The sequence below is a fragment of the Haemorhous mexicanus genome, chromosome 13, assembly GCF_027477595.1.
Source record: "Haemorhous mexicanus isolate bHaeMex1 chromosome 13, bHaeMex1.pri, whole genome shotgun sequence".
Taxonomy (NCBI): domain Eukaryota; kingdom Metazoa; phylum Chordata; class Aves; order Passeriformes; family Fringillidae; genus Haemorhous; species Haemorhous mexicanus.
The window spans coordinates 18715436-18740501 of NC_082353.1; the positions used below are offsets into that span (position 1 = coordinate 18715436).

Here is a 25066-nt window from a genome sequence, read left to right on the forward strand (position 1 = left end):
ACTCCCCTCCCACCCTGCTCATACCACACACACCCCAGCTTAACAGGGAATCTCTAATGCTGGATCTCTCCCCAGAGAGGCTGTTCTCACTGCAGAGGTGCTTTCTCCTGTGAACCCAGGGAGCTGAACCCATCACATCCCTGCCCTTCCCAGTTGTGCCCACCCCATTACACAGCTCTGACTGTGTTAAACAATGTCCAGTCAATCCGACTGCCAGGAATTCTCCACAGCATCTCGAAAGGGAAGGAATGTGAAACCAAGGAATCACATGGCAGCTACACCTCCCCCTGCATATACCACCCACCCCCCTCAAACAACAAAACAACACTGCCTGTCATCTGAAACCACAGCCAGGCTCCAGCCAAAAAAGCTATTTTCCTAAGAATCCCAAGCAGCTGAGGCCCTTAAGTGATTGTATCCCTTCTGGGGGCCTCCAACAAATTTCAATAACTGCAAGAGGCAGTATTTCCTTCCCAAAAGTCAGTTTGGGAAGTATATCAAAGCAATAAAGTCTGAACAACTGAAACTGCTGTACACAAAGGCCAGCAGAAGTATTTCAGCAATGTAAAGCTAAAAACTGAAGCTGCTGCACTGCACACCCTCTGCTGCTGTGAAGCTCTGGGTCGACCCTGGGGCAGGGAGAGGTTTTTCTGTGGAAAACCTCACCCTGTGCTTGCAGGGAAGGAAACTGTTAGCAGGGGGGATTGGTTTATCTCAATGGGACAAGTGCTGGGACTGAAACAGCAGATCCAATCTAGCTCCAGATACACTGATTTATCTGTACACTGAACTAAAAAGCTGAATTCCAGTGTTTACACACATTTCAGCTTGTCCCATGCTCTTTGCTCTCTTTATGCTCAACACAATTACTTTAAGCAGAAGAGATATGATTTAGGCACAGAGCCTCCTGATGTAGCAAACCTCACTTATGAAGTGACATTTTTATTAAGCCTAATTTTATTTAGTGACACAAAGCTTGGATTTTGTTTGCTTATTAGAGGAGACAGCCCAAGGTGAGATTCTGGCCACGAGCAAAGTTGTTTTCTGGAATGTCTCACTACTGGATTGACAGAGACTGGGCAGCCCCCGCTGTGGTAGCTGCCAAGAGCAGACCCTGCAGGGCAGTGGTGGCACTTACAGCATGTCAGGACAATTGTCAGGCTTTTCCAGCAGCCCCCCTTCCATGACGAAGCGCAGCACCTGCTCGTTGGTCATGCCCTGGTACGGCTGCTCCGCCAGCGTCGCGATCTCCCACAGCACCACTCCGAAGGACCTGCAGGGAACAGCACAGCTTTAGGCTCCCAGCCATCTTCACAAGGGTGCACTTCTTACCAGATGCTGAGTGCTGGGTGTCCATGGGTGGTTTTTTGAACCAAAGAATTCCAGTTGCTCAAAAAACACGTGCCTGTGGGGACAGTCACAACCCCTCCCTCGAGACTGCTGACTTCAAACACCGCCACTCTAGTGAGAAAAGGGCTCGGGTGAGAAAATCTCAGTTACCCCTTTGTGACATGCATGTAACTGTGTTCTTGAAACACAGCTTCCAGCTCCTTCCAGATAACTACAAAGGACAGCAGAAGTGAAAAAAGCAGTTTGTCTAATAATAGGAATTGATTACTGGCAAAGGAAGATAAGCATAGTTATGTAATTGGGTAGTTGGACGTAACTATTGACACTTTCTAAAAATATCTCCATTTAAAATTAGATTATTGAGCAGACACAGCTCAAATTGTCTGCCCTGCACTGAAGAGTCATCTAGTTTGAGAGCTGCTGGGCAAAGAAGGAAAATCTCGATGCTGTCTGACTTGTGTGGTAAAATGCTGAGTCAAGCTGAGTGAAAAACACACAGTTCCACTGGGGGGGGAGTTATGAAAACAGGAGTCCAGTGTCATTAGCTGGTTATGGCCCTGTGGTTTTATCTTTCAGATATCCCTGGGATCCAAACTGGTTTGCATCTGGAGCCAGAAGCCACAAACTGCCTTGCAATTGTTTTCCTTTTAGGGGAGGGAGGGACAGGGGTCAACTCAACATTTGGGTGCCTTTGAAGCTTCTTTGATCACCACAGGGATAATGAGGACAAGTCTTGCACACCTACTCGTCAGATTATCCTAACAAATAAACTCAGACTGCTCCTTCCAGGCAACTGCCAGCCTTGAAAGAATGCAAGATGCTGAGGATTTATTTATAGAAACCCACCCTCACCCTGAACAGTATTGCATTAATTTTAAAATGTCCTCCTTCCCTAACTACAACAAAACCAGCCCTGTCTAATTACCTCATTCTTCAGCCTGAAAAGCATTAAAAGAATGAGTTGCTAAAATAAAGCTCCACCCTTCAAACCTCCAGACACTCTTCCTTCCTGCAGTTGCCATTTCACCTTACAGCTTATAAATCCTGGACTCCAACTACTCAACAGGGTTTTGTCTTTTTGACATCTTGGCTTCTAAAACTGATCTTGAAGAACATGGAACTACATGTCACAATATCTGCCCAGAAAAGCAGGAAAAACGATCTCAACCTTTTGTTTATTGTTTGATACAAATAAATGGCCCCTAAAACAGCCAAGCTCCACAGTTTACACTGAGCAACTTCAAACCTGAACCAATAAAAGGATTCAGGGAATTTCTCCTGGCATGAAGAGATCTCCAATGTACAGTGCCTGGTGTAAAAGCCACTGAGAAGGAATGATCCTTTTAGCCATAAGCAGATCAAGTAAACAGACAGCATTTCATGACAGTATTAAGTCAAGTCCCACCACATTTGGAATTTAGATTGAAATTTCTCTGTAGCTGTGGATACATGTTCTAAACAAACAGCCAATTTCCCATGTTGAGCCCGGTTTTTTTGTGCCTCCAGACAAGTACACCCCTGTGAACCAAACTGCAGAGTAAATCCCTTCCAACAATTAAGATGCCAAACCCTCCCAAGGAGAAACTCTCTGAAATACCCACGAGTACTGTGAGCCTCCTCTCCATAAAACATTTTTTCCCTCTCTATGCTTACAACTAAAAATCTGTCAAGATTTTACTGCTCCCTCCCCTTCAGCTTTCCAATCCTGTAATCAGTAAACTCCTTTCCAGGCCAGGATATTCACTCAGATTGTTGCACTGATGAAGTGCAATACCGTTTGCACAATCCTCCTTTGGACTGAGCAACCAACAAATGCCAAATCATGGAATCCCAGGATGGCTTGGGCTGGAAGGGAACTTAAAGCCCATCTTGTTCCACCCCCTGCCACAGTCAGGGACAACTTCCACTATCCCAGGGTGCTCCAAGCCCCATCCAATCTGGCCTTGGACACTTCCAGAGACGGAGCAGCCACAGCTCCTCTGGACACCCCGTGCCAGGGCCTCACCACCCTCACAGGGAAGAAATTCTTTCCAAAATTCAATCTAAACCTCCTCTCTTCCTTGTTAGGGAAGCACTCATGTACTTCCTGCAACAACTACAGCTCTAATTTATTTCTGACACCTTATTTGGTGTCACCTGGGTTTTTTTTTGTTTGGAATTTGAGTTATATTTAATGAAGAATAACATCACTTAAGAGTCCCAGGCTAAAAGAAAGCACGTGTGGAACACACCTGGGACATCCCCAGTGCCCACCCTGAGCTGCTACTGAACCCTTTGGAGGCAATGGCTGGACCTGAAAATTCCTGTTGTGTGGTTGGAACAGGCAGCTCTGCCAGCTCCTCACTCCAGGCTTGGTCAGTTCTGCATCTGGGGATTTTTCTAGTGATAGAGTCCAAATCTCTGTCTGCTTTGTGAAGCCGTTACAAGTCCCAAAATTCTTTTACTGGGGGGACTGCCAAAAGCATGCCTGCACTGTTCAATCAGATAAATGGCTGATACAGGGCTTCCCTTCAACTCAATGTGGTTGTTTTCATCTGCTTCCAAGTCTGGGTTAGTGGATTCAAAAGTAAGTTACTAGCCATATGTAAAATAAAATTTAAGCATCATTCTGGTGCTTTGCTTTTTCACTTTAATTCCTCTTAGGAACTTTTTGTTCAGAGCTGGTGCTGTGAACTACAGACCACTGACTCCAAACTCCTCAAGCTGCTCACAGAAAATGCAGTTTACTCCTAAAACACCATTCCTACTGACTTCTAGACATTTGGAGGCAATCAGCTGCCAATTCTGTAACAGATCAGCAGTAAAAACATCTTGTTAGGAAGGCAGAGAAACCATAAAAGACAGAGGAGAGGTTTTGCCAGTACACAACCATCTTCTGCCAAGTCCTCTCTACCTATCTCCAAAAGCTGGGGGGTGTGTGGGGAATTGTTCCAGGGGATTACTTCTCCCAAGTACACGCCTCTATTAATAACTGCACAGATACAGCAAGCATGCAGTGTGCTTTGAAAGAAAACCCTATTTCTGCATCTTGCAGTATAAAAACCAAGCAAACAAAGCTCCAAATGGAGAGGGATATGCACAAGGGAGAACTCCCCAAAAAAGCCTGCAATTGTACACAACCCATCTGGGGGAAAAGTGATGTTATTTACACAGAAGGTTTTAATGAAAAAGCAGGTCAGCACTAGGAACCTCTCTCTATTCTTGGCAACTTTTAAAGCTTTTCTTGAAGGAGGACAATTTGAAAAATGACAACTTGCTCTTCCAGGCGAAGGTAATGTTTTTCACTGCACAACTGATTTTACAACTAACAGCAGGAAACACGCTGCCACCTCCAGTTCTGGAAATCCATTTAATTCTGCTCTCCCTGAGAGCAAAATTCAACCTCACGAGTTCTTGCTGAAACGTGAACTCACGGAACAAGAGAGTCACCTCTGAACGGACAGGGGAAGCAGTACACTTAGTTAAGGCTACTAAAACAAGAAGAGAGGCTAGAAAGAAGGAGGTTAAAGCAGTTTTCCAGAGCCCCTGTTTTGTTACCAGACGTCGGAGTGCGTTGTGAAGACTCCATCTTTCAGCGACTCCGGGGACATCCAGCGCACAGGCAGCAAACCCTTCCCTCCCTTCCGGTAATAATCTGTCTCGTAGATATCTCTCGTCATGCCAAAATCTACAAGGTAGAAATACTCTGAGTTTGTGTGAGAAAATGAGGAACATCTCCCCTTCCTACAAGGCAGAGAATCACACTCGGCTGTGAGGAATCTGCGCTGTGTTCCCACGACACTTGGCTTTGCAGACACTTCAGCTGCTGCCTCAGGGCTGGTGACCTTCCCTCCCAACACCACCAGACTGTGCCACTGACTTCAGGGGTGACAAGTCTGATTGGTTTAAATATAGGAATGGGAAAAGTTACAGCATTTATGCTCAAGCTTTGCAGTAAGATGAGTCTTCTGAAGGTCACATAATTCACTAATTGTTCCCCAAATTCAGTGTTTTTCATTTTTTTTAAGGAGATCCTTTAGTACTTAGAACCATTGTGTTTAATTGAACAATCTCACATGCTGAAGGAAATACTTCTCTTGGTTTTCTTTTTCCTATTTCCAAAGGTAATTCCGAGCTTCTGTACAATATTTCATTTTAAGTGCCACAGAGGATTATGCTGTTCATTTGTGATTAACACACCCAAATATTAAAGACATACTTCCGGTTTATATCCATGCTTAGCTGTAAATTCATAAGCATTTGCAAGACTTGGATCTAACAATGTTCATCCCCCCGACTGTAACTAAGATTTATTCAGGTGGTTTTTTTCTACAATCAGTCTGAGACAGAATTGCTGGGTCTCACACTTGCCTATTGAATTCAGTTACTGTGTTCTCAAAGAGTTAATAAATTAGAGGTCATCAGTCTGATATTAAATGCTGTCTGATGACACACAGGGCAAAATCCATTTTACCAACACAGACCTGTAATTGCCCCTTTTTTCCCCCCGGGAAACATGCACAGAACCCCCCCAGGTCTCTCAGCTATCACCAGTCTGTGGTCAGTGACCAAGCAGGGGTACCAGGGACACCGGTACCCAGGGTGATTATGACTCAAAAGCCCATCTGTGCAGCTCCTCCATCACTCCCACACACCAGGGTGACTTTATCCCAGCTGAATGGAAGATTTTTGCAAAATGTAATGCAAATAAGAAACAGACATGCAGTGAGCATAGGGTAGTGTGGCATAAAGCTCTTCCTCTGAGATCTGAACAGTCTGAGCTGGTGTGTTCCAGCCAAGATGCTCCTAAACTGTTTCAGCATGAGGGGATTTTCAACGCTGCTACATAAACAAGAGCAGTGCAGCACATTCACAAAGTGCTTTTGGGGTAACCATGAACACATTAAAGGGAAGAAGTGCACCATATCTTCAGTTTACAGAATTGTAAAACAAGCTGATGGGGGCAGGAGCAGAAAACTGCAATAGGAAGGATTTAGGCTGACTTCCCACGAACCTGCAGAAAATACACAAAATCCCCAAAAGATCTTATTTCCTAATTAACTGACTCAAAATGAAATCATTTTTTCTTTCTCCCAAATGACAGGATTACTTACACAAATTATCAAAATAGCTGAGTTAAGCTCAGAGAAAAAGAATTAGTTTCCTACAGCAGAAGGCTGTTGCTATACATGTTATTTTAATATGCACAACTCAAAAACAGCCAACAGCTTAAAATCACTCTCTCTGGAGAGAAGACTGAAAAAACTCATCTGACACTATTTTGGAGGGATGGTGAAAGGAAAAAAAAAATTGGTGATCTAACAGCAGAGCAGAAGAAAAGCCATTCAGCTGTCTGGGAAGCAGAACTCCAGTTTAGACTGGAAAGCACCCAGCTGAAGTCATTCCACTTCCAACTCAGATATGATTTTAAATAATCCTAAAATTCTCATTCTTGAATCAATAAACAGGAGGTAGAATTATTTTTGTGCATTGTAACAGACATGAATGACACACCAGTGGTAACTACACCATCCACCCAGATGTCTGCAGTACCTGAACCTAAATCACTGCCTCTTTTTAAACCCACATGCTGTACTGCTGCCTCACTGGAACAACAGCAAGCAGAGGTATTCCAGAGGTTTCAACTCAGTGTTAACTGCTCACAGGTCTTAAATCACAGTAATCTTCACAAGGAACGTATTTCATTCTGCAGATATTTCAACTAGAGCTCAGCTAAGAAAAAATAACAAAAAATAACAAAAAAGCTTTCTAAGACTGATTTTCCAGGGTGATTCTATGAGCTGTGCCAGGGTCAGGAGAGCCCACCTCCAATTTTGACTGTGAAGTCCTCAGCCACCATGCAGTTCCTGGCAGCCAGGTCCCTGTGCACGAACTTGTTGGCGTTGAGGTAGGCCATGCCGTCGGCGATCTCCCCGGCCATCTGGATCATCTTCTTCAGCGTCGGCGGCGCCTGCCCGGGGTTGTTCTGAGCAACACAGGGTCAAACAGTTAACAGACCACATCCACTCTCCTGTGCACATACTGTCCTCGTGTTCTGTTCCTTTAATTTATCCACTCTGGAATTTCCAGATCAAGGGCAAAAGCTGCTGAGCTCATTTTCTGCATAGGCTGCTGTGATTTCAGTGGCAAGTGACCCGTGTGTCATCTTTATCCTTCAGAGTCTGCATCATATGAGACAATTTTAGCTGTTAGACTGATGGCCCATGCGTGAGAGTTTGCGCAGGAGCTAAGATAACAGATATTTACTTTCCAGCAGGGGCAATGGGCAGGACACACAACATGAAACCATTATCCTAACACGTGTTCTTAAACCAGCCAATTTCTGTAACATCTTGATGAGAGAGTAGATCAGACAAGAGACCTAATGAAATTTGGAAAAGAGGGTTCGGTGGCACAAGCAGGGACCTATTCCATGTGGCACCCTGGGCTGCCTCATGAAGAGCTGTTGGAGATCACACAACAGCTCATGTTTTGTCCTTAGACTGAAGGAGAAGGGCAGGAAAGGCTAATTGCCTGCTGCTTCCAACGTGAGGCTGTCTTGTTCAAGATGATTCAGACTGAAGAAATAAACATCCAGCCACTCATGACTCACCTCTGTGTCTGGCCTCAATGATCTCAGGTAACTTTTGAGGTCCCCACGTGTCATCAGCTCCATGATAACCAGCGTAGGCTGGCCCTGAGAAACAACACCAAGCAGCCGAACCTGGCAGAGGAAAAACAAATGTTCAGTACAAGTATACAAGCACAGCTAATTATCTTTTAGTCACATTGATATGTAGCCCCATGGGAAAGGGCTGAATGTAGATTTGGTTCCACTTTCTGACGGGGGTTTCATGATAATTTCACAAAGCTGCACAGAATTGAAGCTAAAATCCCAAATTCCCACTTCAGTCCTGGAACAGCCTCGTGCCCATGAGCACCAGGGCTGGTGAGTCACAGCCTGGTCACATCTTCAGGACTCACCACATGGTGACAGTTGAACTCCTTCATCACCGAGGCCTCGTTCAGGAACTCGATCCTCTCGCGCATGCTCGCGGACTCGTTGACCGTCTTGATGGCCACCCTGGTCTCTGGCTCATCCTTCACCACTCCCTTGGCTATTCCCTCGTACACCATTCCAAAGGAGCCTTGCCCAAGCTCCCGACACATGGTGATCTTCTCCCGGGGCACCTCCCACTCGTCAGGAACGTACACTGGGGGGAGAGAGAACAGGCTCTATGTTCCACAGTGCTGGGATCCCTCCCTGCTCCACGACAGTTCTGGGGTTCAAACCCACACAGAATGCTGAGACCCTGCACCATGTGTGCAAACAGGCCAGGGGCTGTTCCATACAGAGGCAGGGGGATGGTGGCATACAAATAAATCTGAAAGAAAGGTGGTGACTTGAAGTGGCCTCACTATGGTACTGACACTGAGATAGAAATAAGGAACCTCAAAGCCAAAACCAGAGTGGGAAGAGGCTCAAATCAATGCTTTAGGTTAAATCTTTTTTTGGAACCCTTGCTCTCCCAATTCTCCCAGACAGCATCAAACAGACTTGATCATCTGTATCAGTGTAGTGTCTGCTGTATTCTCCATTAACACTGATTTTATGGCTAGAGGGAAGCAGACTCTGATCCAGCAGTTCTTTGCATGGCACTATTCTGATCCCTTGCACACACACCGTTGCACCAGCAAAGGCAAAACTTGCTGCTGCTGCTGCAGGTCTTTGATCTGAGGCAGAAAAGAGCTCTCAGAATGTGACTGCCAGGAGGCAGGACTGCCTCAGGCAAGAGGACATCCAAGTACTCACTGATGCTTCTGCCTATCAGTCACCAAAGGAGGGGACAGTTGTGTCACATGCTCTGCATGGGTGAAATGACAGGATGAAAACAGAGGATTATAGCATGAACAGTGACAGACCTTTAACCCTAATGGTGTTGCTACAAAAAATAACAGTAAAATAATCTGCTGCCACTCTGGGTAAACCCATTACTCTCCTGGGGGCTTTGGGAAATACTATTCCAGCAAGAATTCTACAACAGCAGCACCAAACTAAGCCATTAACAGGAGAACTGAGGCCTCAAGGACACTTGTCTGATGCTGTGATTTCTTCAAGTAGTGGGCTTGTTTCAATAGGGCAAACATGAATGAAAGACTACAAATTTATTCATTCTTCCTTCATTCCAGTGAAAACATCATTGGATGAGCAGATGTTAAACTGAAAGTGAAACTAGTGAATCCAAATTTACCTGAGGTGGATAAAAGTACAGGAAAACAATTCAAAAACTCCCCAACTTCAACAGACAAGTGGCATTTACATATTCCAGAGCTGTCCTAATGAAATAGGGAAAGTGGCATTTACAGCACATCTTTTAGGGTTTCATACCTTTCTAAGTCAGACACCAACAGAACACAGGACAGTAAAAGCATCACAAGTTAAGGTCACACTCACCATCTGAGGCACTGAAGTACTCAGGGTTCACAGAAGCATAAAGTACTCCATTGCCCAGTCTGTCACTGTTCCTGCAGAAACATTGGGGTTTATTTCTTTTACCTTTAAATCTGAGTATATTTCAGACCATCTCTTGTACAGCTTTTCCACTGCCTGCTCAACCACAGAATATTCTTTACTGCATGTGGAGTTCTTCAGACAAAAGGATAAACTGAGATCTTATCTACCTCACATAATCAATGGGAACCCAGTCCAGAATAGCTTGTTAGGAGTTCTGGAGTCTTCTCTATACCAAATCAGCAGGAAAATGTAAACACAAGAAACTTCTAGCTTTCTTTTAAGAAAGGCACCTATATTTTTATACAACCAGGAGAACCGTGGCTGAGAATGCACTTCACCATTATCAGCTCTGCTGGGGGAGTGAAGTTTTTTAGCAAAAGACAAAAGTGGGGGATTCCATTCAACTGTTTCCTAAGTGTTTCTAATACTTTATTTTAAAACCACACAATGCCACACCTCCCAATTTTACAGGGATGATTTTCAGAATAAGACATGTGATAAATGCACTTTGAGAGCTTTGGCAGGAGACGGGCTCACAGAGAAAATATTCTTGTGTTAGAACAGTTTAAACAAGGAAAAGTTATCAGGAATTTCACCTAGGAGAGCCAAAGGAAGGCAAAGCAGGTATTGTAAGCACCAGAGACAAAGCCCTTTCTGGAGGGCTTGAGCAGAACTGGTACCACTGTCTGCAGTGCTACCAGTGAATCAGAGCTGGAAATCATGGGATGCTCAATGAACATAATTAATGTGAGAGTAATATAAAACATCCACAGCTAGAAAGCTGCAAGACTGAACATCTGTACTGCTATTAAGTTCTCGTTACGTATTTCAATGAGATTAAAAAAAAAAAATCATTAGTTACAAAAAACAAAACTGAGGAAAACAAATTACCAGAACAGTCCCAGTGACGGCTCTTGGCCAGAATATAATTTTTTAAGTGGATGTAAGACTTTAAAAAACCCTCCAGAATTTGAAAAAAATCAGATTAACCTAAATGGAACTAAGTTTTCATTATTTATATTGACCTATATATCAGTCAAATCTTCTGGTTATACAGGTCCAGTGTGGGCCACCAATGCCCCACTGACGTGTTCCTCACAGCCTTCCTCTTCCCAGTCAAACATGACACTGCAATATAAACCCTCTCCATTTCTCCAGCAGCAGCAGCAGCCAGATGCTGCTAACTCTAAACCACCTCCTTTTCCATACCAAGAAGGCAGAATCTACCTCAGCCTCTCAACTCCTCTGAATGCCATCTCTCTTTTTAATCTCAAACTCGCTCCACAGGCACGGATTTGAAAATAAACAATTCCCCTCCTGCAGGTTTAAGCCCCAGCACATGGAACTCACCTCTTTTTGTTAAAGACATAGAGCATTATCAGCAATCCCCCAAGGATGAGCAGCAGAGCAATAGGGAGCACAATTACCAAGTGCAGGAAGTTTCCATAGTTTGCTGCTGCAACCAACAAGAAAACAATTGTATCAGGGTTTCTAAAAAACCTCTGTTAACAAAGAAACATTCAATACCCACTCAGTGTATTTCCATGCAGGGAAGAAATCAAAGTTCTCATTTTCTTGTCAGATGTGGAAAAATGCACTCGGAAACCCTCCCTGACTGCAGATGAGTGAAACAAGAAAGCAGACACTGAAAGGCATTAATTTTGTACAGAACAGTGTCTGTCTGGGCTTTGTTTTCACAAGTTGTGCTTAAAGGACTTGCATTCCTCAGTGAACAATATCCAATTGTTCACTTGCACATTCACCTCTTTTTCCACCTTTTGTTCACCTTGCAGCTGCTTATGTTCAGAATATACATGCACTGCTCTTTACTTCAAATTGTTCAAAGTTCAGCAACCAGAAAATCCAAAAGGGATAAAAGGTGGAGTAGCAGTTTTCTGGGAATATATCTTCTCTACAACTAAACACAGAATATCTTAAAGAGGGTCTCTGGGGTCATGTTCTTCCAAAATATAAATTATTGCCATTGTCAGGACCAGCATCACCCTTTCATCAGAACACTTTTTTATCAAATGTCACTCAGAACAGGTCAACCTGCCAGCCAAAAATCTACACAAATGATTTGTTTCTCCAATTATTTTGCAATTTTAAGCAGGTTTGCCTTGTTGCCACAGGTTTTGTACATGGCAGCTCCCTGTTGTTACAGCTAACATCACATTCCCAACATAGCTGCACTCCCCAGGAAGCCACAGCAGAGTGTTCTCCACCCCCACACCTGGCTGCACCCCTCACAGACACCCAAAGCTGCAAGGAAAGGACCACACCTCACACACCCCTCCTGACTGTCCACACTTGCCAAAAAAAATGGACCAGAGAAGAGTTCCCAAAGAACCATCAGCAAGAGAAGTCTTCAGAGGCAAGAGGCTCAGATACCCAGTCACAGCAACATCAGGAATCATTAAAAAGACAATAAACCCCCAATTTGACACAGACTATAAACACTTGTCTTACATTTGGGCTGCACATAGAAAGAGATGGGCTCAGTCCAGGAGCCATTCCCAGCTAAGGAAGTGGCCTGAACTCTGGCAGAATAGTTTCCAGGGTTCAAGTGAGTTAGTTTAGCTCCTCCAAGCTTCTTGTATTCCTGTCTGGAAACACATTCACGCTTCTCCTAGAAGAAAATAACATGTGTAAATTGGTTTTTTCTTCAAATTCTGGAAAAGGCAATATGGCTGCAGGAAAAGCTCATTTTTATAACTAAAAGCCCCACCTGATCAGTTTTACTTCAAACACCATAAGGAGACACGTGGAATTTAAGAACTCAGAGGAAATGAAGGAAAGACATGGTGGCAGGTGCTGAGTGTCTGAAATCACAATTTCTGTTTGTGCAGCACTACACAAAAGCATGCTACTAAAGATCCTTTTTTGTATATAAATTAAGAGTTATGAGCAGTTATGTCAAATCCTCACCTCGCCATGCTGCCCGTATTTGATTTCATACATCAGGATCAGCCCATTTGGATTTGCAGGCTCCAGCCACTTCAGGTAGACGGTATTCTCCTCTTTTGCTTCCCATGATACCGTTCCTGGAATGTTATCTGCTCCCTCTGCAAAATATTTACAGGTGATGTGAGAACAACACCTAGGACTGAAGCAGGAACTTCAGCAAGAGTGGAAGAAAATGGAAAGTTCAGAATGTTCTTCAGGTGCAGAAGCTCTGCAGCAAGAGCCATTCAAATCCAGGGAACAAACCTCATTGCCCAAGGGCTTGCTGGAGATTAGCTCAGTCTGAACTACTGCTTCTCAGAAAGTCAGTGCAGAGCACACAGCTCCACCAGGCATGGGCTCTGTGTGCCAAAAACTCCTGGTTATTAGCACCTGATTCTTCCTTCCCAACTCTCCCCAACACCAAAACAGTGAAGGGAGCTATTCCCACCAAATGGCTGCAAAAAGCTGTAAACACACATCTGCCCCACTGACAGCCTCTTCCTAAAACAGTCATAGGAAATCCATCCCCATCTAAAACAGTCTCAGCAGCAATTCAAGAACTGTTTTACCCCAATTTAGTTCCTAATAATTTTACATGACTTATTAAAAACTTAACAGGACCGTGAAGCGCATTTCAGTCTGGACTGAAAAAATACCACCTTCTCAAAGATACCAGAAAGAAACAGGATTGTTTAGCCTTTGATTTTCAGAGCATGTGTCAAAAATCTGAGAACAGATTCTTTCCTTTTCCCTGTTCTCACAGATTTCCTTATTTCCTTGAAATAAGCAATACTTTTTGCTTTTTTTACTGACACAGCTGGATCTGGATTATGATAGCCTTTCCTTCCAGAAACAAAACAAAATTGCTACCATTCTGCATCCAATATCCCCAGACATCTGCTGGAGTCAGAAGCTCGTTGCTGGATGCATATGAGCTTACACTAAAATCATCTCTATTCTTCTCAGAAGTACAATCTGCAAAAGTCCCAACGACGAGCACAGCATTCAATGCTTCCTATTTGAAGTAGTCTAGAGGCCAGGGATTGGGCACAAAGAACACAGTATTCCTCCTGTTCCCAGGCTGGACAAATGCATGGTCGTACTGTGACAGAAGAAACATTTGGCAAACATTCCCACCAGCAAAACTCCAACATCTGCAAACAGTTCCGAGTGAGCACAGCAAAACCAAACATTAGCAGAGAAACGTTGCTGTGGCTCTATTCAGCACACAGGGAGCTGAGGAACAAAACCTTTCAGCCCACCATGTCTGGGGGTCTCACTTCTATTGCTGGGAAACAGAGTCTCTCCTAATTATCCTGGCAGTCAACTTCTCCCTTTCTCCAGCTCCCAGCACAGACTCAAACACATCACTCAGTACACACAACACGCCAGTCAAGGACACAAAATAAAAAAATCTTTGCAGCTCCAATTTATCCTACTGCATGGAATTTTTTTGACTATACCCCAACGTAATTCTAATAGGTTTGGTAGAGCCTGTCCCCCTGAGCTTGATCTCTGCCCAGAAAGCAGAGCTGCCCTGTGTGAGCATACCTGAGGGCATCGTTCTGGCGAACACGAAGTTGGACGCGCTGCAGCCGAGCGTGTCGGCCTCGTGGTTGCAGCTGTGGATATCGATGCGGTAAAGAGTGAAAGGCTGCAGATGGGAGATCACAGTCCTCTCCTTGCCATCCACCTTGGTCTCAAAGAAGGGATATTCCACCTCGCTCTCCTCCGTGTCAGAGGCGTTGGCGAAGTGCTCGGTCCCGGTGGCGTTCCTGCTCCGCGTGGCCAAGGTGGCGTTGGCGATTCGGAACACGTCCCTCCGCTTCCGGTCGGGCCTGAGGAGCAGACACAGGTACAGAAAAGGGCTCTTGAGAGAAAATCCACTTCTTCTCCAGAAAACTGCGCCAAACACCCCAGCAAAAAAGGCAACAGCTAATAAAAAAGCTAAATAAAGGAAACTGCAAAACAAGAGGAAAACTTTCTCTAAATCTAAACCTGTCACGTGTCAGAACATCTCATTTCTCTCTCTTTTGGTCAGGAACCAACCAAATCTCTGAAGCTCACGCTGCACCCCAAGATGAATGTGCAAATTTCTGACCTCACACAATAAACCAACCAGCAAAGAACAGCTTCACCGTTACTCAACAAGCATCCTGGATTTGTGTTTCACGACAGTGATGCTGACGCTCGAAATAAAAATCAGATGCTAAAGGTTGAAAAGGTTAGGGAGGGAAAAAATTATTTTGAAGTTTGCTGGATTAGCAAAGGAAGCTGAGCCTACTGAGAGTTAGCTCTGCAGTTCTGATGAAATTAGAATGTACTGCACTGAGAGGAGAAACCTTGGAAGGCAGCTGAAGGCCATGAAGGTTCACCACCACTCGGGTGGTCATCTGTGTATCTCTGCTTCTCTCACCCAAACAAAAGCTCTGCAAAGGAACAATCCTCCTGTGTGAGAAAACTCAGCACTAATATTGTGTAGAGGCAAAAGTTCAATGAGCAGCTTTGCCTTACAGGCATCTGGGTGAAATTTAAGCAGAGTTAAGAAGATGAGGATTTACAGCCACATCATCGCTTTCTCCAGCCCAGGGAACTGCTGTAGTGGACAGCCCCAAGTGACAGAAAAAGGATCAAGATCTTCTGAGAACCACATGGATCAGGAAACCAACAGCCTGTGGCCATACACTGGACCTGTCCCCTGGTCCTGCCCCAGACCTGAGGCTGTTCTGTGCAGGAGCACCAACTACAAGGGACAGTCTGGCTTTACTGCTCCTGCCCCTTTGTCTCCAAGGGCTGCAGGAATGCTCAAACCCAGAAAACAACAGCCCAGGGGAGGTAAAGGAGAAAGGGAGAAGAGTCACACTACAAAACCAATTTGGGCTTGAATCCTATCCTTGAAATCACTTCACCAGTGCCCATAGAACACCTGGCCAGTGCAACAGGTACCAAGGGCATGAGGTCCAACAGCTCTAGCAGAGAGCAAATTACAAACCAGGCAAATGAGGCCTCCCTCGAACACACAACAGGAGGAAAGATGACTCAACAGGAGAACTTAATTCACTGTCAAATATATCATCTGAGTACATGCAGCCACAGAGCAGCACATTGCAGAGAGAGCCAAGAACAGGCTCACTCAGTTTTGAAACCTTCTGGCAGAGGCTGGATGAATTTTTTTCTTTAGGAGCTCACTACAAAAATTTCCAAAATCCCTTTACTACGTAGTGAGTAGTCATTTTGACACTCTAACCACCATGTAAACCATGTCACAGAAATAAACACAGACAAGAAAGAATTTCCTAAGCTAGCAACAAATTGTTTAAGCAACACACAAGTGAGTGTCTTGTCAGTTAAGGCAATTTCATAGGACAGAAGCATTTGTGCCTTGTCTACAGTGGTATCTATGGAAGTTACTAAACCTATTCACCCTGTTTACAATGTGTATTGATTTACTGCTTTAGCTCAGTGGAAAGAACAAACTTCTCATCAGTACTAAGTTGGATGCCTAAGCCTGAACTGATGAACATTTGTGCAGGTTCTGTGGTCAAAGCAGTGAAAATAAAAAGTTCATTCTTAATCAACCACAAAAGCATGTGCCAATGCAAGAACCTAAAAGGCCTGACTTTTCACTGCTTTTATGGGATGCATGAAGCTTCAAATCTTTGGTGGTATCTGGGGGTGGAGGGGAGTACAGCCCTACCCTGTCTTTGGAGAAAAAGATGAAGGAACAAAAAACTTGTTGGTGAAAACTAGAGCAGTGTCAGGAAGAGAAAAGAGCTGCAGGATAACCACAAGGCAAAAGTAATTAGAACATCATTTGAGATTTGACCTCAGTGCTTTTTGGTCAAGCAGCTTCCTGCATTCATGAAATGCAGAGATAAAGGCAAAATTCAAGGAAGTAAGGAAAAGCCTAGAGATAAAAACTTGAAAAATCATTTATTCTGTTAAGGGTGAAGAAGGAAAAGAAATGCAATACAAAAATTAAAAATAACACTATAAAAATTCAATCACATCAGAAACATTTAAAAAACTTGGGCTATTTAACAGCAAAGCTCACTCTTTCTGTAGTTCATGGCAATTTTAATGTTACTGTTCAGACTATACACAGAGCCTGTCCCATCCTGCTCATCAGAGAAACAAAAACCTTGAAGAAACTCATTTTCTTCTGGTAGTGAGTGTCTCTTCAAGACTAAGCAGAGTTCTGTTTGAAATCCACCATGGCACTAACACACATGGGGTCATCCAGAAGTTACACAAGAGATTAGATCAACAGACTTCTTAAACAATCTTAAAATCACCCAGTCAAATACCTCCATGCTGTATTTCATACTGCAACTCTTTCATAATAACCTGGACACAGGTAGAGCACTGGAAATAAATACTACTATTGAGGCTTTCACTAACACATTAATTAACTTCTCCCTTGGGAAAGAGAGAAAAAAAATGACATCAAGTAACAAGCTGCTTAGATTTGTCCCACGGAGATGTCTCACCAGCTCATAAACTTTAATTTCCCTGACATACAGTCTCTTAAAAGTTGCTTGGCTATGCAGCTATTGCTGAGCATTGTCCCTTATCTGCTCCTGCTGTTACAAAACACCCTAATGGCAGTAATTTAAGAGAAAAGGACAAGCTTTCAGGAAATTCTCTGTGAACTGATCAGTTTGTTTGCTACTGAGTTCAAGGTTCCATGACTTTTCTTGGAGGGGGGAAGGACTGCAAGAAAATTTGGGAGAAGACAACACATTCTGAATTACAAATGTTTGGGGAAATAGAAAAACTTCCTTTTCAACAGACTTTCCAGTAGTTTAGACTTGACACATGGCTTCCAAAACTCCTTGCTGTGCTATTTCATGAAGTCCAAAATCAGATCTTGTGATTTCCCACAGCTCAGCACTTCCATCATGATCAGACATGGAGGCTGTAACTTCCCTGTACCTGATCTTGGCTGCTGCTTCTCATCATCACTGCACAAATGCTCAGTGTAACCCAAACACAGCTCAGATAAGATACTTCACACATCCCAAGAGAGGCAGCATCTAGCTCCTCATTCTTTGGATAAAGCTAAGAAGCACTGCAAATATCAAAGTCTCAACCCCAACAAGTCAATCCAACACATCCTTGAATAAAAATCCAAAAAAAATCACAATGGAGAATTAGATGAACCAGCATCAATGCCACACTAGACTTCTCAAACAGAGGATTTGACCATGGACTTCCCCTGCCAGGAGGGAGAATGAGACAGGATGCACCACTGAGATCCAACAGTGTATTAAAGACTGTAACACAACAGCTGTACACTGTGGGCCCTGCCCCAGCAGCCTATCCCCCAAAGTAACAACACCTTATCTGAGAGATAAATTGGAAACTCAAGGATTAAAATCACCAATTAATTCAGTAGAATCTACTTTGTCTTGCAGCACAGAATCATTACAAATTCCACTTAACATGTAAGCAGTTGTTTATGGTGGAAGAGTGGAAATATTTAATACTTCTCTGCAGTGCTGACCCAGGAAACACACAAGCCCTTTGCAATTGGTGCAGTTTCAATTCTGTGAGGCAACTGTGCCCTTAATTTCAAAGATATATTCGGATTAGGAACACAAGCACTTAAATGGTTATTTAGAGAAAAATCACTTCTGAAACTCTCTGTCTACCTCATGTTGCTTGTCTCTGAAACCCTTAGAGACAACAGGCTCCTTAAGTGACTCCTGAGTCTGAAAAGAAACCATCACTGAAATCCTTGATCAATACAGGTAAGAACCCTTACTATGGGCTAGAACTGAAAGAAAGGAATGAAAATTGGCAAATAAGAGAAACTGCAAAGTAAGGCTGTGGATTGTCTCACATGAAAGGAAAGGTAATGTTTAGTGTTTCAGGTGTTTCTGTGTGCTGTCATGTCCGGGAAACCTCAGCTCTGAGAGATGTTAAAAGATGAAATTATCAGCCCTACTTCCGAAGAATTGTCCAAAACCCATTACCTGGGGACAAAGATGGAGTTATGAAGGAAGTTCTCAAAGACTTTCCGGTACTCTGCTTCCTCCTTCTCCGCTTGCTTTTCTGCCTCTGTCTTGGGACAAGCACAACAAGGTCCTTTTTCTCCCCCACAGCCCTCTGGCTTGGTGGGCTCAGTGGCTTCTTCTGTATCAATGGTCCCATCAGCATATCTTCGAATTGGGACTTTATCTTGAAAGGAAAGAAAAGAACAGAGCTGCTTTCTTTCTCTCCAGATGACGGATACAACAACAATCCCTATTTACCCATTCCCTCTACTGGCTGTTATTTAGCTCCTGCCAGTGAAGAGCCCTGGCAGGCAGAGTCCCAGGCATTTCCCCACAAGGGCATTTGGTTCTCCTACCTTTGGAGCAGTAATTGTGTCTGTACAGGTAGCTGTCCTGAGGCTGCTGCTGCCAGCGCACGATGTAGTAGGAGAGGTTCCCATTGGGAAGAGAGGGAGGATTCCATTTCACAATCAGCTGGGATGAGGAGTTGGATGCTGAAATAACATCCAGGGGAATGGATGGCACTAGAAAAGGAAAAAACAAATTAGGAAGAAAGGTATTTAAATCTAGAGCACTCTACAATGTATTTCCATGCAAGCTTTTGAGTGAATCCCAATGCATTTCTATACTGCAAGGAAAAACAACTTATTTCAAAGAAAGGATTTTCTACTTATGCCAACAGTTAAGGGCTCAACTTCAACCAAGTCCCAACCCAAAGCTGTACTTAAATTAATCTTTACAAAGCCTGAAATTCTAACTCAAAGAAGCTCCCATAGTTCCTAATGAAAGTAGTATCTCAAAAACTGAGTTTTAATTCAAATTTTAATACTACTTTCATAATTAGTGAAACTGCTAGCACTATGCACATCATCTGCACAGGAATTTTATTTCTGTACCAACAACAGTGCTTGTACAATAATGCACTAATCACACCTGCAGCATTATCAACCTCTCACCCCAGAGACCAGCATCTCACCTGCAGCATTGGTTCGAATATATATAATTTCACTTTTTGCTCCATGAATATGATGGTTTTCCATCATTGTGAGGGTAACAGCCTTGACATAAATGGCATACTGAGTCCAAGGTTTCAACCCTTGCAGCAGAATTCCAGGATTGTTCTCTTTGTTTGGTGGCAGGTCAACATCAACCATGTTCCAGCTATTGGAGCCACATGCATCTTGCCCGTCATACTCTGTCACATTTTTGAATGGTCTGAAATATTCAAAGAAAAAAGTAGCACAAATATTTATTGTCTCCCAAAGACTGTCATGTATGTGTAAGAGTGCCTCGCTTCAAAGTTGCCCAATGAAACAAATCAAGCTTACTTGCTTTCCACAGTAGAATATATTAGAAAAACAAAAAAGTATTTCCAAGCAGTAAAAAATTCACAGTTCAGTTTAAGTCATGAGCAATAAAGCAATATTCTCCAACAAAATCTCTAAATTTACCCTGTTTTTTTACTCAAAACAGGCAGTGAAATGCATCAGACATATTTAGTCTTTAAATAAACATATATCAAACAGAAGCAACTCAAAACAGTTGTTGATAGTGGCCAAGCTTTTAACCATAAAGAACCCAGAGTTCCAAGACTGGCCTTGACCATCCAGTGGGCTTTTTACCCTTTTATTTCCACACAATACAAACACATTTATACTGTTCTACTTTTCAGAAGTTGTAACACTGGTGAAAGAGCATAAAAACTCTTGTTATTAATATCTGTACACTTGCCAGCACTTGGTTTCATTGAAGAACATCACAACGATCTTTTTAAAGTGATGCTGGACATGAACCATTTGTGCTTCCATGTCTCATATCTTTGCTCCATATATCATTACCAGCATTCCAAACCTCCCTTTCACACCTCCAGACTGCTTGGAGAGTTATTTCTGTGCTCATTTGGGTTTTTTTGTTATTTTAAATCTGAGCCATTACAAGGATATGCAAAGGCAGAGGCATCTCCCAAAAAATTTAGGTTTCTCCAGTAACTGCTCCACATCTTCATTATCAAGAGATACTCATGCAGGAAAGTTGGATAGTCTAAATAACCCCAAACCCTGAACAGTCAATTCATCCAGGTGGCAGAGCAAACTCCTGACCTGGGATGCTCTCTAGTCAATTCTTTGACTACAGAAAGCAAGCATCTCAGTAAACATGAAGACTTAGGAGGAGCTCCAAATCAGACCCCTGAGAAGAGCCAAGCCCTCCACCTTTCTCTTTTTTCAAATTTGAAACCTCCCGATGGATCTGCAATCCATTTGTAGGACTCATTCAAACCAATCCTCTTTTTAAAGGAGGCTTGTGCTCCACCAAGAAAAGAATCAGAACAAAAGCAGGGCTTGAGGATGAAATGCACAAACTGGATGAGCCTTCCCCACAGTAGGAACAGAATCTTCTGCTCCCCCTTGGACTGCCCTGGTTCATCTCTGATGACATCTACTTACGCCTCTTTGTAGTAAACAGTGAAGCTGATGAGGTCTCTGTAATCTGGAGGGCGATACCGCTCCCATGTCAGCTTAATCCGATTCTTGAGGGTCGTGTTGGAAACAAAATGCAGAATTTTGCTTTCACCTGCAATGCAAAAGGACAGGATATGCCAGAGTAGGCATCACACCACCTTTCAGTGTTTTTTGTTCCTTAGATATCAGTTTTAGCTGAAGAGCCTTTCCAGTAGCACCTATGACACCACAGGAAACCAACAGCCTTTGTCTCTGCAGAGCTTCCTCTTTCCTCCTACTACATTTGAGTGCTTAAGGATAAGCAGTGACCTTGGCAATCCGTTTAAAAAATGCTTAAGCCACTTGCTATTAATTTTTTTTGAAGCGGATTTTCTTTTAATGCATCATCAGAAAGCTCTTGAAAACTACTTCAGAGTTACCCCGAGGGAGGAATGGAAGCCCTGTTTATCCACAGGACTGGTTTTGGAAGCACTGAATTCATCATCTGGCTCCAAAGCACGCGCGGAGCAGTCACTGGCCTCTGTGCGCTCACTCTCCAGGACAACTTTTGACAACTACCATTTGTTTTTCTGGAGACTGAACAACATGGAAAAGACAAAGGCGTTTACATTCCCATTCATCAGAGGCTGGACCAAGAACTCCAAAACTCAGTTCATATACGGCACAACCATTTGATGGCAGCAGCTTCCAGCTACTCTTCTGAACAGACCTGGATGGAAGCCCACAGCTTTGAAATGAATGGCTTCCCACTACCAACTCACTGAGCTTTCCAACCCAAAACAAAATAGCATTTTAAAAACTTAATTCTTGGATGAAGAAATTGCGTTCTGTCAACTGTGAGCTGGTTTCTAATGTTCCATAGAAGCTCTGAAAATAAAGAGGTTTTCACCCTCGTGTACACTGGCACTGTTGGTGCTATCTTTGCAAAGGCAGTTGAGCTTTTGTTGATTCTTTTGCCCTTCTCAGAGTCAGAAAGCTTTCTGTACTGGTTTCTTAAAAAAGCAGGCAGCGGCTGGCACTGGCCTCAGCGGTAGTAAGGCCTGGCTGTGTGTCTGTAACTCCTCCAGGACTGCAAGGCTTTGCTCTATTGAACGTGCAAAGAATGGAGGGTGCTTACAAGAAGGATCTGGGCCATCTGCGGGTCTGCATCGCGCCCAAAGAGACATTCAGCAGACTACGTGTCCTAGTTTTGTAAGCACCATCCACAACAAGGGGACTTGACTTATACACAAGATCCATTTTAGTTTACTCAGCTCCAAAAACACCACAAAGCAACCAAGGGAAAAATACATTGCCAGTTTTAAGGGTTTGAGGTGAAACTTGTAGGCATTCTTAATTCCTAGAAGAGAGATTGCTTTTAAACGTGCCGTTACACCTGGAGACCTGATGTGCAAACCACCAAAGCCAAGAGAGGACTTTCCAACAACTCTGACCATTGCAGAATCCAAAATTCAGACTGCATCCAAAATGCAGATATTCTCAGGCTTAAGAATACTGCAGAACATTAAAAAGTGTTCTGAATTCAAAGGCAAGCAATTTGAAAACGAAGCAGAGCAAGCTAAGTTTGGAACAAGCATTTCTAGCAACCAAGTACAATATTTGGCAGGAGCTTAAATGAAGGTGACTGTAACAGAAACAGTTTGCTTTGGTGTCTATGGAGTTGTTATTCAGCAGCTTCCTTAGTGTCGAGAAAGAATAAGTATCAGAGAGAGGAAAACCCCTATAATGATGCACAGTTACAAAGGAGACTGAGGAATTGCTCCTTGTTGGATACACCAAACTACTGGATTTCATTTCTCATTTCCCACGTATGCTCCTATTGTTGTCTGCTGCTGCTGTCACAAAACAGAGCATTTGGGAAGAAGTCATCTCCTACAAGTGGGTTTTACAGATGAGATAGGGACTGTGTAACCCCATCATTTTCCACTCATGTAAAGGTACCTTCACAGTTACAGTTTAAAGCCTGAACAAGCAGAAGGGCTGAAAGCCTCCTGCAAATCCTAAACTCTAAATATTGCAATGGTCAGCAATGTGTCAGCATGCTGGGTTTGTTCTTGTGACACCCTCCTGTGCAGCTGGCATTGACATTTTTTTGTTTGTTTACTTACAAGAGGCTCTCTCCCCATTGTTCCTTGGATTTATATCTCCTTTGCTCTGTCGTCCCTTGGTTCCTGAAACTTCCTCCATACGGTAAATCTCAGAAACACACAGTTTAGGATTAAATGCAAAGTACATTTTCCCCTCACTGATTGTCAAGTTATGATGGTTCCAGTCCCACAGCTGCTGAAGGTTGTGGTTGTCAAGCACATAGAAGGAGTAATTCCTAGAAGGAAGTTTTTGAAGAAAAAATAGTTTAATTCAAAGCTCATTCCAACAAAGATTACCTTACCATAAGAAAACTTTGAAACACTGTATTTGTTCTCTCTTACTTTAAATTGTTGTTCAGCAAAGGGCTTTCTTCTCTCCCATGGAGCAAGTTAACTCTGACTGTTTAGGGGGCAAGGAAAGGAGGGTGACACACAGGACTCCAAAGGTGACACCACACCATCTACACCCCAATCCAACATGTTTTAAGAGTTGCAAAAGAGCTGCTATGAGGAATATATAAATTCATGTCCTTTGAACAGCAGGTCTCTACACTGGATTTTCCATTTGGTGGCAAATGGGAAGCAGTAACCTTAGATACTTTATGAAAGGAAAAGCCTTCTGGAGTTCTGACAATAAAACACAGTCATTAACACAGCTCTTGCTTATGTTTACAAAAGCAACTCTCTAAGTTTGCATAGTGAGGTTTCCTTGCCTTTCTGTTCTACCTCTTGGCCCAATAAAGATTTCCTACATTGTACCAAGTACAGCTGCACCTGTACATCAAAATCCAACAGCAAACACTTGTACTGACTGCACAGGATCCACACTTCAGAGCACAGAACTAAACAGAGGCAGCTGTGCTGAGCCCACTCCCTAAGCACAGCCCTGGAATAACATGCACATCCTTTATTTCCACAGATACTGTATACAAAGCTGTATGCAAAAGGCCTATTAAATATTATGAAGAAATTCCTGGTACTACTCAATTGGGCTGAATTGGTAAAAAAAAAAAATCAAAACAAAAACCCATGCAACAGAAGCAAGATTGTAGGGTCTACATCAGCTGCAAGACAACACCTGCAAGGACACTGATTTTTGGGATAGCAGGGACAGGAATGCACCACTGGGAAACAAGATAAAGGTCTGTGAAGCTGATGAACCTAAATCAAGATAACCCACCATGGGGGAACTTCTACTGGGAAGTTCCCCCATCATTAACTACAGCAACACAAAATCCACTATTAACACAGTGAAGCCCATCTTACACTGCTAAAAGCCCTTGTCAACAGAGCTACACTGGGCTTTCTACAAACCCTTCTAACTACAGAGTTTCTGCAGGGAAATGTGGCAAACAAACCACAGGGCTCATAAAAAGCTGCCATATTATTCATTTATGGTTTTCCATCATTTATTCCATTTAAAATATAGCATTAATTCCTCTCTCACCCAACCTGAAACAAAAACTGCATTCTGGCTCCAATCTGCACGGATTTGCCATTTCTTGTAATGCAGAGTGTATTTTCAGAATAATGTGAATGCCAAGTTGTTTTTCTTATTTCCATCTGTCCCCTAATTACCCAGGACTTGATTTCTAATGAAGTTGCTATACCTGGTACCACTTCACACAGATGCTGAGAAGAATGAGCTCAGTTAACACGGGAGCAGAGACATGTTTGTGCTTTAAATGCTTTCTGCCAGTAGAGAACAAGGATGCTGAACTGCCTGTGGGA

The 25066-nt window shown here is 43.3% G+C and overlaps 1 protein-coding gene across 2 annotated transcripts in view; it reads right to left on the reverse strand.

Annotated features, from left to right (window-relative positions):
• Nucleotides 1-25066, reverse strand: part of IGF1R (insulin like growth factor 1 receptor) — a 171798-nt gene that overhangs the window by 12391 nt on the left and 134341 nt on the right. Inside the window, exons 6-20 of one of the 2 annotated variants that reach the window (XM_059858610.1) lie at nt 23357-23571; nt 21234-21360; nt 19766-20004; nt 19146-19313; nt 18769-18973; nt 14342-14628; nt 12773-12909; nt 12314-12473; nt 11195-11297; nt 9785-9855; nt 8314-8543; nt 7943-8053; nt 7156-7315; nt 4888-5017; nt 1139-1273 (exon numbers count right to left, since the gene is read on the reverse strand). In XM_059858610.1, the coding sequence (XP_059714593.1) occupies nt 1139-1273; nt 4888-5017; nt 7156-7315; nt 7943-8053; nt 8314-8543; nt 9785-9855; nt 11195-11297; nt 12314-12473; nt 12773-12909; nt 14342-14628; nt 18769-18973; nt 19146-19313; nt 19766-20004; nt 21234-21360; nt 23357-23571 (2478 nt within the window). Of the gene's footprint in view, nt 1-1138; nt 1274-4887; nt 5018-7155; nt 7316-7942; nt 8054-8313; nt 8544-9784; nt 9856-11194; nt 11301-12313; nt 12474-12772; nt 12910-14341; nt 14629-18768; nt 18974-19145; nt 19314-19765; nt 20005-21233; nt 21361-23356; nt 23572-25066 lie in introns of both variants that reach the window. The other variant, XM_059858609.1, reaches the window with a different exon arrangement.